The sequence below is a fragment of the Stegodyphus dumicola genome, chromosome X2 (genome assembly GCF_044657685.1).
Source record: "Stegodyphus dumicola isolate Sdum_Otavi_A_Nest chromosome X2, ASM4465768v1".
Taxonomy (NCBI): domain Eukaryota; kingdom Metazoa; phylum Arthropoda; class Arachnida; order Araneae; family Eresidae; genus Stegodyphus; species Stegodyphus dumicola.
The window spans coordinates 142,063,667-142,080,718 of NC_140781.1; the positions used below are offsets into that span (position 1 = coordinate 142,063,667).

The window sequence follows — 17,052 nt, forward strand, 5'->3', positions numbered from 1 at the left end:
CTTTGATTTCCGCTCGCTTCTGTCTCCGGAAAAAGTTTCTTTCCTTACGTCTCTAAGGTGGGTGTTTTTAGAACAACTTATGTTATTTTTCCAGAGAAGTTTGTGTAGTAGTTTTTTTAGCGAGAAGCATGACTTCAGCGGAATGTTTTAACACTGAATTACTTTCCAAAATCTGAAACTGAGGTAAGCCTTTGTCAGGTTTTATAAAAAATAATAATAATAGCTATGAGAATTTCTACACTTTTTTCTTAAGAAATTTGTTTTTGAATCAGTTTTTGCAGGTTTAAAGTACGCAAAAAATGCAGACATAATGGAACATTTTCTGCATTCTTTTTGGTACGACGAACAGATTATTTGCCTCAGTTTTTAATTTTTTTCACCACTGAAATGATTTTTCAGGTTATTTCATCCATTAAGCATAGAAAAAGAGACTGATTATAAATTAAGACGGCTTTTAAAACGTTTAAAAATGTGACATGAAAAATATTTAAAATTATCGCGTAATTCTTAGCAGTTCATTGCAATGTAAGCTAACCAAAATTATTTAAAACATTATTTTATAAGATTTAAAAGTCTTTAAAGTATATTAGATTGGTTATTATATGAGAGTCTTTAATGTTAAATTCTTATTACATCTTGTTTCGTTATAGATATTTATATATACATATATATCAATTAACATTTACTTGCTATTACAGTTTACTAAATATAGACATTTTTTCCTTTCTGAAACATCTATCATATACAAAAAGTAAATGCGCATCGCACATGCGATCATCCATTTCAAATTAAAATAATAAATGATTAGAAACAGTGCAGAACGTAATATCCACTGTAATTTTATGGTAAGGATTTTCAACTTTTGATTCGCTTTACTTAAAGTTGAGAACTATGCCTGAATCAGATTTTTTACTATAACATTTACTTGCCTAAATGGTAATTATGGCATCGAGATCTTAAAATTCAATTAGAAACCTCTACTGACATGTGAATAAATTTAGTTTTGCTAGTAAACAGGGTATTAGGACGTCTATAATTTTTATGTTCAGGTAAGAAAAAAAAATTATCTAGACCTTCCAAATGGAAGAAGAAACTTATAGTAAAGAGATGTCTGAAATTATTGGTCTTTAGGTTTTTTAATTTTCATACTCCTTTAAATTATTTCTTATATTAATAATTCTAATATTTCAAGTAAAAGCTAGAATTTTTGTTGGACAATCTTCATATTGAATTTAGTATATCTAGTATATTATTTTCACTTGTATTTTACTTCTTTCTAAATTACTCAGTCAGTTATTCTTTACAGAATTTCGGGGTTGGCGGTTTGCCTTTATCTTTTTCATTATTCGACTTCTGAAATTGTTATTTTATTTATTTCTACGCTGCGCTATCACTGAAGTATGCAATACATTTCTAAAGTGATCATTACTGGATATGATAGTTCTGAGGTATATAGAAATGCATCATATTCATTACGAAATATTTAATAACTTTGGAAGTGCTTTTGAAGATTAGAAGTTTAGCACCTTTAATATAAGATTAATATTCACACCTTTAATGCTGCATTTCGAAAATAAATCTGAAATTTTTAATGAAAAATGGCTTCAAATTAATTCTTCATATATCGAAACTGCGGGTACTAGAAATTCTTTCCTTAATCAGTAAATGGGATGTAAAATAACCATAATTAAAAAATATAAGTTTTTCAACAAATAAAAATCATATACGGTGTTATTATTCCCTATATCATTCACGAAAAGAAAAGGAATATTTTCTCGATTTCCTTCAGCAATTGTTCGAGTACTGTTACTCAAATGTTAAGTATCCGTCATGATATCTAAAAAGTGTCAAGTTACTCGCATATGTATTTATTTTGATATTCAGAAAACTTTGAGAATTTTATAGAATAAAAAAGAATATAAAAAATGCCCCTTCAATACCAAAGAGAAGTACGTTAATGTGAAATTTAAAATTAGGCCCATCCACACACAAAAAAATCGCTTTGATGCATATTTTGAATAAAACTCTCGATTCGAGAGTGATTAGACGCAAGCCTCTTTTCTTCGGGAGCAAAAACGTTTTGCAAAATGGGAAGAGAGATAACCAGACCTATCTCCAAGAGGCAGAGCTTCCTACCTGGCTGAGCAAAGTGAACACAAAGTATCGCTGTCTTTCAAGTAAAATAATACTGAAAATTGAAAAACTCAGATATTAGACTGAATGTCATTAGTTAAAAAATTTTCTTTTGCGAATATGAAAATCTTCAAGGAAATTCAGTTTGTCAGATGAAGAAATTTCATGGATGATTTTTGCAGAATCAATTTCAAAACTGAACAAGTGTCCAGTTATGATTATTTATCAATGATTTGTTTATTTCTTCCTTTCACCATAAGATTCCGTGACGTAAAATGTCAACCCTCCTTTAGTTTGGCCAATTTATGACATAGCAAACTGACAAAACATACTGTCAATTCCCCAAAAATTAAGATAAGACTTTTGATCGTTAAGAATCGAACAATAAATTTTACTATAGGTGAGAAAATGATCTAAAAGTTGAATTTTTTTAGAGTATAGGTGATTTATAGAGTAAGTGACAGAAGGAAGAAATGGAATAATTATAAATATCTTTATTTTTAATAGCAGAATGACTTTTTGCATGAATTTTATTATTTAGAGTGTAGAATAAACAGACAGAAGATGGTTAAAAGTAAAGTGTAGCGCTGAAATCAAATTCATAGTTGAATATCAAGGCCATTGAATTCTGAGAACGGCAAGGGAAGATAGGGAATTATCAGATTCACGTCCAAAAGTGAACTAAATATTTAGATCAGTTCGAATTTATAACAGATGATATCTTATTTAAACATTCTTTATGAAAGTCAAAGAGAGAGAATGTATTATAAACGTAGTGAATTCGAAGCGTTTAAGATTGTTTTTCAAATAATTTGAACTCCAAATAGTGCATGTAAATGTCAGCAAGTATTGGTCTGAAAGGATTACTCTCAGCTAATCCTTTGGTTTAACGATAGTAATTATTTTGGAAAACGTAGTCGGTCTGACTCAAAGAAATTTAACGAGAGAAATTAACTCTTGAATTTCAGTATGTGTGAAATGTAATTTTCGAATTCTGGTTTTAAGACATTTTAATGCTTTCTCAACTGGAATGTTCGTAAATCATGTTTTAACATGAAATGAACCAAGGCGTAAATATTGTTAGAAAGTAATGGGAAAAGTCTGGAAGTCAAACATTTGGCTAAAGCGTAAAATGCTGTTCCTAAATTAGAAGTTATGGGTTGGAAAGAAATTCCAGTTTTGTGAATTTTAGGAAAAGCATAAAAACTAGCACAATCAGCAAGAAGTGAAATTATAAGGTATTTCTCCCACTTCTCTCGCGTCTTCGTGGTGTAGTGGTTCTGCACGCTGGGTCGGTATTTCAGAGGTCCGTGGTTCGATTCCCGGCGAAGGAGGTTGCATATTTTTCATCTTTTCTGCTTCCAATTAACCTAATGACCCTCCAGTGGCACCCGAACTAAAAGGGTTGTGGATGATGATTCTCCGCACCCAGTATTTGGCGACTAGGTCCCTTAAAACCCTAGTTGCCCTTTAAAAAGGGGAGTATATAAGGTATTTCTCCCACTTCCCTCGCATGCCTTCGTGGTGTAGTGGTTCTGCACGCTGGATCGGTACTTCAGAGGTCCGTGGTTCGATTCCCGGGGAAGGCGGTTGCATATTTTTCATCTTTTCTGCTTCCAATTAACCTAATGACTCTACAAAATAAGCGATTTTTTTTAAAACTGAGTTTGAAGTATATGAGAGGACCTAATAGCTACTTTAACGTTTAAAAGGTCAGAAACTGAAGAATATTTAGAGCTCTATTAGTCTGGGCCTTTACTTATCCCTTTTGTGACTCCATCAATGCATTTTGTTTGTCTATAATAATGATTTGTCCATCTTTTATCAGCTTTAAAATTAATAACGTTTGGAGTAGAATAAATATTTCGTAGTGCCTTCTTTTCTTATCGGTTAAGATTCGGAATGAAAGATTTATTATTAAAATAAATGTTGTGAGTTGTTAAGTGCGGATTGTGTCTTTCTGTGCTTCTCAAATTCAAATTTATGAAGATGAAAAGTTGAAGAAATATTTTAATGCTTTCATCCGATCTTCCGACAGATTGTAGAGAGACATTATATACTTTTGGAAGCAGGAAAGATGAAAAATTAGCAACGCCTTCGCCGGGAATTGAACCGCAGACCTCTCAATTACACGCTGAGTGTGTTGACCACTACAGCATGAAGGCTCGCTAAGAAGGCGGGAGAAATACCTTATATACATCCCCTTTTAAAGGGCGACTGGGGTTTTTAAGCGAGCCAGTCGCCAAGTCCTGGGTGAGGAGAATCATCGTCCAACACCCTTTTAGTTCGAGCGACACATTAGCTGTTTTTTTGGGGGGGAAGCAAGAGATATTGAAAAATATGCAACGCCTTCGCCGGAAATCGAACCGCGGACCTCTCAATTACGCGCTGAGTGTGCTGACCACTACACCACGAAGGCTCGCTAAGAAGGCGGGAGAAATACCTTATAAGATTAGCATTAAAGATATTAGCTATGGAATTAGTATTAACAACTGGAAGATGATCAGAATGAGCGGGAAAATTCTTGCTTGTAAAAATATTTTTGCTACTGAAGAAGAGGGACTTGTGTCTGTTCGCCTACGTTTCATTCAGTATCTACGCTAAACTGCTTTTTTTAACCTAATTTAACCACCCATTGTTTAGTATGCATTTCATATATGAAATACATTATATTAACACATTATATGAAATATGACAGCAATAACACTTTACTTTTCTCAAATAAATATGAAAAATACACATGAGGGAATAGCATGGAAGTTTGAACCTTTTTCTTGTAATGGATACTTAAATGTATGGGTTTTAGAAGCTGAAATAAGCCAACAACTTTTAGAAATCTGCATTGTAAAATTCCTTCCGAATCAAATATATTTTCGTTATTCCCTTGTGGGAAATTCGACATTTGGCTGCTTACCGTACACGGTCTAATGTTTAAATTCTGCTTGGTATAATATAGTGATTATTAAATATCGCATCATCATGAAATAAACTGCAATCTTTAATGAAGTTGAAATATTACTAATTATGTCATTCTGAATATTTTAAAGGAATTCAGTTTCACTAATCTAATTGGAGTTGTTAAATTACTCGATTCGATGCATCGATAAATTGATGTTTCTAAGTTTTAAGAGTATATTGAAAGAACATTTTTAGTTCAAATTTATAAACTAAATTAAAGCGTTCACTTTTGAACTAATCTTCATGTTAGCAATCCAAGAAACAAGGTGTAATAAAAGGTATAATTGATATCACAAATCACTATTCACAATAAATGATATCACATTCGGTGTCTTAAATATTTTTTTGTGGAGTACAGTAATAATCTGAAAACTGTTTGTTTTGGGGTATAATTTGCAGCTGGGTAAAAACTCTAACAAGTATAAGCCAATCCAAATATTTTCAATGAATTTCCTGTTCTTGAAATTATTTTGTTTGGAAGCATGAAACATTAAGCACAGGCTTATAACACATAATGAACAGAATTTTATTTTGTAACATTTGTAGCATTCTGATAACACAATTTGCGGATTTTCACGAATCTGAAGGTGATAGGGGTCTGAACTTGAGCCAGAGATCATGTCAAACGTGAGCCAAATTCAGGCTCAACCTTCCTTTTTTATTATTTTATTAGTGTATTGTAATTGCTCACGACCCTTTTTGGAACCGTTCATCGCTTTCTCACTCAGTCCGTAAACAATAGACCGCCTGCTATTGTTGTCTATAAATTTGTGAAATCATCAGTATTCGAGTCTGCCAACTGTCGTCGTAGTCTGTCACATTTTTTTTTATTATTTTTATTAGTCAACTAAGAGAACGGAAGTTAAAATTATTCCTTTAACCACTTGCTACTAAAGTTTCAAAGAAAGGCAACCAATATTCGAACAAAAAATAATGCGCGATGAAAATAAAAAAATACTTCATGCATGATCTATCAAACTTAAAATTTTTCATAGTAAAAAAACTTAGAATTTTTATTTAAATCTGTTTTTATTACATGAAAGTTCGCATAAACAGCCTCAAACTCATTGTAATGTTTGAAATTGAGCTCGATAAGAATTTTGCAGGACCTTCAAATTCTTCATGCTTTTATTTATTTACATTCTTTCGTACAGTATTTCTCGACTGCAGTCTACATACGTGAATGACATCAAATAAACGAAGTCATCGGAATTTAATGGATCTACATGTGAGCCAGCAACAAGCATTTGCATTATGGTGGAATATAAACTGTGGTTTACTAGAGCAATGAAATGAGTGAACAGTAGTGGTAGTACATAATGTCTGAACGGCAGTTTTTGGCACTATGAATTTTCAAGAACAGAATTCCTTTGATAAGTTAGCAGCATTTTGCAAGATGCTTGCAGAGGCTGATTCGCTGGAATATTTTGAAAATGTCGTTTCTAAAACATGTGTTTTAAAAGAAACTGATCGTGTTGAAAATATTATCCAGTTATGATAACATAACTGGATAATGTTTCAGCTAGTTTCCTTTCATATTTCCTAAATGTATTCATATTTCCTAAACATGAGAAGGATACTCGTAATTCAGACTAGTATGCAGTATTCCAATTTCTTATTTTAAACATTTAACGTTCAAATAGATGCCGGCGTAGTTTGAATAATAACGGACTTAGTCCATGAAATAATGTACTACAATTTATTTTATAATAAGTTGCAAACGGAAACTTCTTTAATTCTATTACCAGAATTATTTTATTAATTCATACGCTTTACCTGCACTATTCGTTTATGGTATTGACCAAGAAACTTTAAGTGATTATTTTCTAAGGAGAGACGGAGACATTTCGGCTTCCCCCCTTTTTTTAAATAATAAATAATCATTGTTCTATGGTTGAATTGGTGCTCAAATCTTTTGACTGAACAGGCATGCGTAACTCAGGGAAATTTAAATATTTCTGATGGCATATTACCTTCTGATGTCACCTTCTACCTTCAGTTGAATAAAATGAGTCAGTCACCTCTAGCCGTCATATGAAAAAATGCACATGAGATAAGCTGGGTAATCTAATGGACAGGGCACCCATTGTTGGCAAGATACTAGGGTCCAAATCTCAGCCAAAATTTCAGTCTTTAAAAAGACGAAAGACGTTCAAAAAAGATGAAGAGAAAAGTTCAAAATTCTAATTGCGCGCAAATTAAATATTGATTCCTTAAGAATTCAATTACTAATAACATATTGTTTCCAATAAGGCCTTACCACTAACATGAACAATCGCTTAAAAGCAGATGTAACGGATTTGTGTACATTTTACGCTAGTGAAAGCGTAATAGTTACGTACAATTTACGCATTAATAGCATACTAACTTTTGTTTAATATTTTTACTATTTCTAGATTATGTAATTTAGGTGTGAGTTTTTAAAACTGTCGAAAACTACAAATAAATTTTTAAATATATATATTGAAAAACAAATTCACGTACAGCTGCAATTTTGTTATTGAAATATTAGATGCACGTTTGTCTCATAAAATATTACATTGTTTTACGGTTTATCTAATATTTGACGAAGAATAGCTACAATCCCTACTTATGGATAATAAGAAATTGAAATCCAAAAGTTCTAAGAATAGTCAATAAGGCTGCAGTACGAATAAATTTCTGGAGTACTTAGCAAGTGAATGGAAATACTTTTCATATAATTGTTTCCTTATTTAATATGTTCTGGTTTTTAAATTTATTGAAAAGATAAACCGGTTAAAATACTGTCCTGTTAATCGCTTTTTTACAAAATTTCTTTGAAAGTCTTTTTGGAAACCAGAGCGGAAACAAGAGGAACATAAATTTAATATTATGCCTGGGGTATTAAACTGAATCCTAATATTAAACAGAGTTCAGGATATTAATACATTTTATAGAATAAAAAACAATATGTCTGAGCATATATAAGATAAATTATCTTTTCCTAAAATTCATTCTTGTATTTTATGTGCAAATAAAGTATATTATCTGTAAAAATAATGAAAAATGCCAAAACACTTATTCTGGTTCCATCTTTGAGATTACAAAATGTCTTCCTGAAGGTAAATGTTTAGTTATTAAATGATCTCCCTAATGTGATTAGAATATTACAGATTATACAAATTTTAAGAAACTTATTGCATCATGTGACTTATGCATATGTAAATTAATTTCATTAATGCAAATAAAATTAATTTTAACTTCAGCAGTATAATTCTAAAAATAAATAAATCGTTTATGTTTGAATAATTTATTCCATACAGTGATCTAAAAAATCTGTAAAGAGAATTAATTATTTTTATGCTTTAAATAATTAATGTCGGTTCTACTTAAACAACATTATAAGTTTAATTAACGTAATACGTGAACACGTGCTTACGTGTTTTTCTCTTTCAAGGCTAGCATTCATTCTGTATCAACGTGCTTTTTCCATAAAGAAAGACAGAAGCTAACATAAACATGAGAAGGATACTCGTAATTTCATAGAGAAACACAGTTGTGTTGTAACCGTATTTCGGCGAGGAAATGCATTCTATTTTGATAAAAAAAAGGAGCAGAAAAATATGGCATGTAAGGTGTAAATGATTCATTTATTCGAATTCATAACACTTTGTAATTTACGCTTTCAAGAGCAAAGTGCTATAAATAAGTCTTTAATAAAGAATATTAATACCTCTGTGACATTGTTAGCAAAATGAACTACTTAACTATTAATTCTAGCGAACAATATTTTTCTGTTATATCAATGAAACTTCCAAAAAGGCTAAATTCAGAAATACACTTGCAAAAAAATTCTTCCATATATACTAACTTATGATGGGAGACACATTATAAGAATTTTTCTTAAAAGGAGATTTTGCTTAAATATTATTCGACTTCGGAATCTAATAGACTGCAAAAGCGAATTGCTACTTCTTCGGATATGTACTTTAGTAACAATATAAGTTTGATTAAGGAAATGACAGGAATAAATATAACGGTTTTTTAAGGGTCAGAGAGAAAATAAAAACTTAGAGTTACAATTCTGTGTCAAATGCTCATATAAATTAATTCCTTAAACCTGCTGAACATGAAAAATATTCTAAGATAAGCAAGCTTTGATCTTCGTCATAAGAAACAGCGCATATTCAATGCTTTAGTCAGAATAAAAACATACGTTACTTGTTTCCATTTTCAAACACAAATGTCAGTTATAATTTTTCTTTAGTTGTATACAGAATTTTTTCTGTAATTATTGTAACTTCTGTTATACTTTACTTAAAAAAAAAGTTTTTGCTAACGTCTTGTGTGTATGCGATGCGCATATACCTGGTAGAGTCATTAGTATTTTTTTGGAAGCAAGAGATATGAAAAATGGGCATGCCCTGGCAGAGGGGATTCGAACCTGGCTCTCTCGAATACCCGCCAAGTGTGCTACACCACGAAGGCAGGCTGGAAGGAGGGAGAAAATACCATATAACCTAACTGATAATACTTCCTTTCACAATAATAAGTTATCAAATAAGTTGTGCATTCAGAGTTAAGCTATCGACAAAAGCAATACGTGATATATGAAATATGAGTCTGTTGTTGTTTTTCAGTCACGAGTATGGAAAGAATCCGGAAACAACAAAACTTGTCCATTGTATAAGTATATATATTATAAAATATATAAAAAACTGAAAGGTATAGTTTGCAATACAAAAATATTTTTTTTCAAGTAATTGGAAGTTTAAAAATTCATTCTTACAAGCAACCGTTCCAGTTTAAGAATTCTGACACAGCTGAATCAGCCTGGTTTACAATGATCCTCAATGATGAAGACAATTTTTCTCAAATTTCTTTTGCTCCTGATCAAGTGGATTGGATCACGGAATACTAGTCGTTGGAATAAGGTTTGAATCTTAGTGAATAGGCCAGCGGTATAACCCTTTCAAAGTTTGCCCCATGTATAAAGTAAATACAAGCTATTTTCCTTCAACAGTCCTCCACAAAAGCATTTCTCTCCTTAGGCATATAGCCATCACATGCTTGACGTATTCTACTGCGCAAACAAATTTAAGCCTCTAAATAAAGGGTAAGTTTTCATTTCGTGTGGTTTTTACCGCAAAAGTTTTAGAAAGCATTAGTCTTAAATGAAAGGATGTGATCCTTTTTTTAAATGGGCATTATTTCTCGTTCTGCAGTACCATCAAAGTTTCCATTCTGAAATAGCACCAGTCGCTTAAGACTATGTAAGTACTATGGAAATAAGTACTTATACATAAAATATGACTACATGTGTGTTCCGGGAAAATCAAATTAAATAGTATGATTATCATAAGACTGTGTGAACTCTAATAAGATTAAGTAATCATGAACGTAAATTGTTAAAACGCAAATTTTTAAATTCATCACTTTCAGAAATAGTAAAAATTATGCTATGCGATTGATGATTCATGAAATTTTAAAGATTCTTAAAAAAGAAAAAAATGCGAGAAATATAAAACCAAAGTTTTTATAAACGGACTGCGTGTCAAATGATTAATTTTTCGGATTATACAAAAAAAAAAAAAAAAAAAAAAAAAGAGGCCCAACGCGTCTTAGCCTAACACTGTTCTATTTAAATTTAAATTATTTATGTTACATGCTTTCGGATTTTAAAACATTTTTGCATACGTAACATTACATACAGTAATTTGAAAATAGAAAAACAACAAATGAGAAACATAAATGACATTCAAATAAAAGCGGAAAAAATGAAATAAAAGTGGGAGAATAAAGTTTGAAATAATTGATAACATATAAGTGAATAACATCACAATAATAAAAATATGCAATAATGAATTCATAATTTTATAACATCTACGTTTGGATATAATAGATAAAATTTAAAATATATTGATTAATATTAATAATGGGCTAATGAATCTCATTTCTATTATTATATGCTGCGTTTCTTAACTTGTTAATATTAAATCCTGGCAAATGTCATTTTTAGTGTACTAATGAATGCGTAAAAGATAATTTTTCTGTAATGTTTAAGGGAAAAATGTTTTTACAGAATTATGGATTTCATTTAAGAATTCAAGTTGTATCTAGGCCTTCTAAAATGAAGTGAGATCTACAGCATTAAATTTTTTCGCATCTAATTTCCAGAGTTCCTTAACCTTTTCCTCTATTTCGAAACGAAATACGTACATATTTAGCAAACCAACTAGAATCACTCAAAAACTCAAATAAACATAATACAATTAATTATACAATGTCTTTTTTGGGAATAGGGTTATTCCCCAAACTTCCATTTAATACATGTAACAAGAAACGAAAAGGGTAACCTATGAGGCAATGTTTGTTTCTGTTCTTTAATGCAGAAATGCTTAGGAGGATAATGCGAAGTACAGTGAAATATTTTATAGATTTAATAAAGTCGAACACTTACAAAAATCAGACTCATACGAGACGTAGAGCCTCAACTATGTGTGGTTTTATCTCGTGCTTTTTTTTTATAAAAATTTCAAATTTTTCATGGAAGTATTTTGATGCTGTTAAATTAGCTACGAGAAAGTTCAACCATAACAAAGCCATGCGGGCTAAAATTTAGAAACGTGTTAAGGTGAAGTTCCTTCAAGGGCACCTTGGAAAACCTAACTGTCTCTTGATTTATAGCTGGTTACAAACGTTGGACTTTATCAACCCATTCTGCTCTCAGGTAAAATGGATTATCTTACCTCTGATTGGCAATCCAAGCAGTAATATTCCACCTAGGAACAAGAAGAAGCTCCATTTGAAGGGAGCCATCTTTCTCAAATCTTCGGAAGACCTGTGGATTTCCCCTTCCTGCCGCTGTTTTCAGGCTAACGTCACTAGTGCTGAAAAAGGGAGGGGATTAGACTGAGAAGATTGTCAGAGGTTCCCCTGCATCACGACGGAAAGTGTCCCGACCGTCCCGGTTATCCCTCCAGTGCTCCAGTTTGAGAATTGGTCCAGAAAGAAGACGCCTGGCATGCTTCGGGTTTTTTCGTGGCGGTAGTTTTTTAATTCTTTGCGCATCAAACTACGCGCAGATGTGGCTAGCTTTAGAAAAAGCGTAGGTTGTATCCACATTAGAAAAGTGCAAAGATTGCTCAGACGGTTACTTGTATTACTCATACAGTGGTGCAGTGGCTACCTGTGGTCTGAAGCCAATAGTTTATGATCAGATTCTTGAACTAAGACCAAGAATTTATCTGAACCTCTGAATGGAATTCTTTCCTCAAAATTTTACATGTTCTACTCAATATAATAAAAATTAAAAACTTTTGGGGCTATCGTTACCACATTTCGTCGAATAAGTCCATTTTATAATTCTCTTATTTATATTACAAGAATTATGAAAAGTAATTTGTATCAAATTCTCGATGCGTTTATATTTCATCACTTCAATGGATTTATTTTATTTATTTAGAATCGTTATCAAGTATCTAATTTTAACAGGCTTTCTTTTTTTTTTTTTTCTTTTTTTTTTTTTTTTTTTGTTGACGGAAACTTACAGTGGTTTTATTTCGTCAATACTGACTGTTTATAAATAAATATCTAATTTTTAAAAAGAGAAATTTTTTTTCGATTCATTGAAATATATTTCATCACAATGAGAAAATCTTTAAAGGACAGGTTTATGATATTCATTTAGTAATTCCTAAGAGCAAAATTATATAATTTAAAAAATATTTTCCACAAATTCATTAGGATCATTATTTTCTATGTAGGATATGTAACGCTATATTCAGAAAGTTTTCAAATGCACTTTCTTAAGGAATTCTTCAAACTCGATTTGTCTTTGAGCGGATGATTTATGGATTCATTTTACCTGATATTGATTTGTGGGCATAATTGTTCATTTTCTGTTACCTCTTACCATTGGAAATTAGGGAAAATTAAACTTTAAGCGTTACATATCCTACATGCATAAATCATGCTTTGAAAACTCATGAGAGAAATCGTATAAAGATGTAAGGTATTTCTCCCGCCTTCCTAGCGTGCCTTCGTGGTGTAGTGGTCAGCACACTGAGCTGGTATTTGAGAGGTCCGTGGTTCGATTCCCGGCGAAGGCGACTGATAATTTTTCATCTCTTTTGCTCAAAAAAAATCCGAATGTTTCTAAAAAGAAAAAGACTATACTTCTTTTCTCATTTTCATTAAAAACATTGTTGCTCAGTTATGGAAACTCGTATTTAATTCTTACTGTCAAGAACTTCAAACATACATGTGTTTGGGGGATAGTCTGTGTCCAGTTCCAGACCGTTTTTATGAAACTAGGAACATGTGTAAATCGATGTGTACCTTAATTTTTTTGCTCACTTTTCATGTTGCTACATTTTCTTAAAACGCCGTTTCATTGTGAATCTGAATTTAAAGAAATAAGAGAAGTTTTTTGCGTTGGAAAATGTTTGCTGTCTTTTTATTACGTCATCACTAATTTTTAGAATTCAATAAAACCTATGCATCTTAAGAAAATTAATAAGAATTAGCATTTAAAATAAGTAAATAAAGCATGCATAAATTTGATATGTTGCTTTGTTTAAAAATTTTAACGCATCATTAAGCAGAGAAATGCCAAGAAAATGCAAGGAATTTAATAGGCTCATTGCAGGCATGCAAAGATGTATATTGAACAAATAAAATTAATTTCTTATAGCATAGGTCGAAATTAACAGAAGGAATATTTCTAAGAATGCAAGATACATATTGCATGAGGATCTTATCATCGTTTACTTTCCTTCTGAAGAGCAAGTGACCAATTTGCTAGCCGAAAGCCCAGGTCAAAAGGTGTCCATAGAGGTGCACTGGGATATCGGCCAAAGCTCCGTCAGGTTCAGGTGCCTTATATGGCTAGGTATCATATGGGAGCTGTGCGGATGGAAGAAGAGCAAGTTTATTTCTGGCATGCATCCCAGAAATGACGTATCGGATGTGGAGCGCTTCTACTCATTATCAAGAGGGAAGGCGGTACGTTATCAAGGTTGTGTAGCGACCAATGTCTCAAACTGGTGTAGTAGGTAATGAAGGAGAATAAAAATACAAGATGAAGAGTAAAGGCAGAGACCCAAGTCGAAATATTTATTCTCGCGAGATTAACAGGGCTTTTCTTCTGTCGATGATTCATCCACAGTAGAAAAGTGAAGGATGGTAGTTAAATTCGGCAGGTTTCATCAACATAGGTGCACTGTCACTGTTAACGCATCATTCCTGACTTTCGACGACCTTAACATGCAGGTCACTGGGCTTGCCATTGCCTTACGATAACTCTGTAACACTGTTTTCTAAACTAATTTAACCCTTGCGGGGTACATTTTGTTTTAGTACACATTAGAAACGTTTGTAAAAAGTGCTGGAAAGCAAAGAATAACAGAATTAAAATAATTTATGTATTTTTTATTTACCCGGAATGTAACTGTACATCAAGCTATCAAAGTTCTAATGAGACAGTTTTGACCAAGAGTTTAGGGATGAGTAAAGACAAAGGTTACTAATTCTTTCCCTTTGCATGAATCTCACGAAATTTCTGATTTCAACTTCTTTTCAATAAAATCTTAAAGGGAGAAAAAATTGAGAAAAGAAAGATAATAAGGCATATTTAAATGTACTGTTACAATGCAAAGGGATTTAACATGCGCTTAATTTTTCAAGATCAAGCTGTAGTCTTGTGTCAGTAAATTATATGCTACAACACGTAACAATTTGGATTAATTTAAATTTTTAAATAAATTTCTCTTGAAGATTCATAACTATAGTAGTTTCAGTGGATACAGTATGCAAAACTGGTTAAACTGCACACTTTTGGAAATCGTAGGTAAAATTTCAAAGCTGTATTTTCGATACTTCAAAAGTTACTAAGGTTTTAATGTTCAGCGGCAGAAATTCAAAGAGACGGTCTCATTAAATACCCACCACTTCCAAGTGGACCATTTAATTATTTTATTTCCTTCTGCCGTAGTGGTTAAGATCATTGAATACTAGTAGTTCGACCCCGGAGAACGGGCTGGCAGTATGGTTGGGTTTTTAGTGTTTTCCCCATCTGTAATGTGAATACAATCATGTGTAACCTGAATAAAAACCTATTTCCTTTAGAAAGTCCACCAACAATTCATCCTTCCTCATAGGCAGATAGGGTTTTTTTTTTTTTTTATTTTATTTTTGGCAATTAAGACACAGATTTCAATTTTGTTTTTGCAAATTTGTTTTATTTCAAACTCTTGATAAAACTGAGCATGGTGTTAAAACTAATATTTTTAATAAAAGTACATACACACACACACACACACATATATACCAAGTAGTAAAACTTCAGGTGGCCGGATAAAGACGGTCATAATGCTCAGAGGGTTAAAAACTTTCTTTTGGAGGAGGGTCTAGAGGTGTGCATATTAGGCAAAATATATCATGAAAGAAGTTGACACACTTATAAGACTTCAAATAAATTTCACCCGATAAAAAAGCGAAGCATCAACTCGATCAACTCGATCCACTCTGCTCGGACTAACTAACTGACGAGACACTAATTCTGCGTGTACCAGCAGGGTTTATATAGCTTCTGGCTTGTGTTTGAGAACATTGTGGGCTAAACCAGTAAGAATTCGTTCCAGAAGGTTCTCCATCCGTCTATGGCATATCGCCAAATTTGTCGCCAAATGGACGATTTCTCGCCAAATGTGGCAACCCTACCCTCCCTTGCCATTTTTTGGCAGCCCTAAACCTGCTTTGCGGGGAAGCTATCTTACCGCGCCTGGATATTTCGTAATAATATTTTAATATATATAAAGGAATTAAAATAAAAAGAAATTAATTACAATTACGGTGAGCAATGCTCACTTCTGATTCCGTTCGCTGGTAACACCTGCTCCGTCTATTTTTGAATCACAAAACAATCCCTTTTCTCTCTGATGTTGCCATTTCGGACAACACAACTTTTCTTTCATTAACAACTGCCGATCCGTACTGTTACTTTCTTCAAGGTTAAAACAGGTTTTTCGCAAATGTACTGGAAATCTATTACTGGGATACCATAATGAACGTTAGCGTCTTGACTAACACTGGTCGACTTGCATAAAGAAGTCAACACTTTTTATGACGAAACACTTTTATAAAAGCATGTTCTATACGATATATTCCTAGGGAAAACTATTAGAATACAATGCAGCTATCGTTTTTAAGTCGCGAGGAACTCAATGTAAGCAGAGCCATAACGTCCTTTCTGTACTTAAGGCAGGTTTCTATTTAAATGTTTGTGCTTGAGTAGTGAGAATATAGAAAAGTCACAGAAAAATTACCTAAATTACCATCACAGAAGATATATCGAAATGATAAAGAAAATAATACAGTAAAAATGAAAACAATAGATAAATTTTCTTAGTTATTGTTAGAGATACAACAAAATAACATATAGATTTTTATCTATTAATAGTTACACTGTCCTGCTTTCATAATAAGGATGAATCTCAATCAAAGATCAAATAAATGTATTCCTCAAGTAAGAAACATGATCATTTCGAATGACTATTACTGTTTTGGCCTGCATGCCCCCAATCCAGGTGAGGTGTCCTTTCCAGTAGCATATCGAAAACTGCAACTGGCTGGGATGTCGCATTTCTTTCCGTAAAAATAAATTTGAGGCTAATGTTGCCCACAAACAAATGATCACAAAGTAGGATAGTCTCAATATAGTAGCCTGGACCAGCTACAATATTGACCTATAATATGGGCAGCTAGAGTAATATCATCCAACATTATCATTCTGAATTTGAACATTCCGATATAAAGTATACTTTAAATCACTGCCCTGTTGTTTGCTTCTTATATTCTCTGTATCACAGTCAACGGTGATTCGACAGACATGCAGATTTAACATACCACTTGCAGGTCGAACAGGCGATCTTTATAGAGATTTCTGGTTACAATAACTGATTTGCATTGATTTTTGCTGTTTGGTATCTGCCTCTTTTG

At 32.4% G+C, this 17,052-nt stretch overlaps 1 protein-coding gene and 1 long non-coding RNA gene across 2 annotated transcripts in view; one reads left to right on the forward strand and one right to left on the reverse strand.

Moving 5' to 3' along the window:
- The window catches only part of LOC118189519 (uncharacterized), a 112,017-nt gene extending 99,944 nt beyond the window's left edge, over nt 1–12,073 (reverse strand). Inside the window, exon 1 of the mRNA XM_035360145.2 lies at nt 11,802–12,073. Within this exon, the coding sequence (XP_035216036.1) occupies nt 11,802–11,871 (70 nt within the window). The 5' untranslated portion in view covers nt 11,872–12,073. The remainder of the gene's footprint in view (nt 1–11,801) is intronic.
- LOC146992935 (uncharacterized) overlaps nt 1–17,052 on the forward strand; it is a 50,552-nt gene that overhangs the window by 20,400 nt on the left and 13,100 nt on the right. The window lies entirely within an intron of this gene.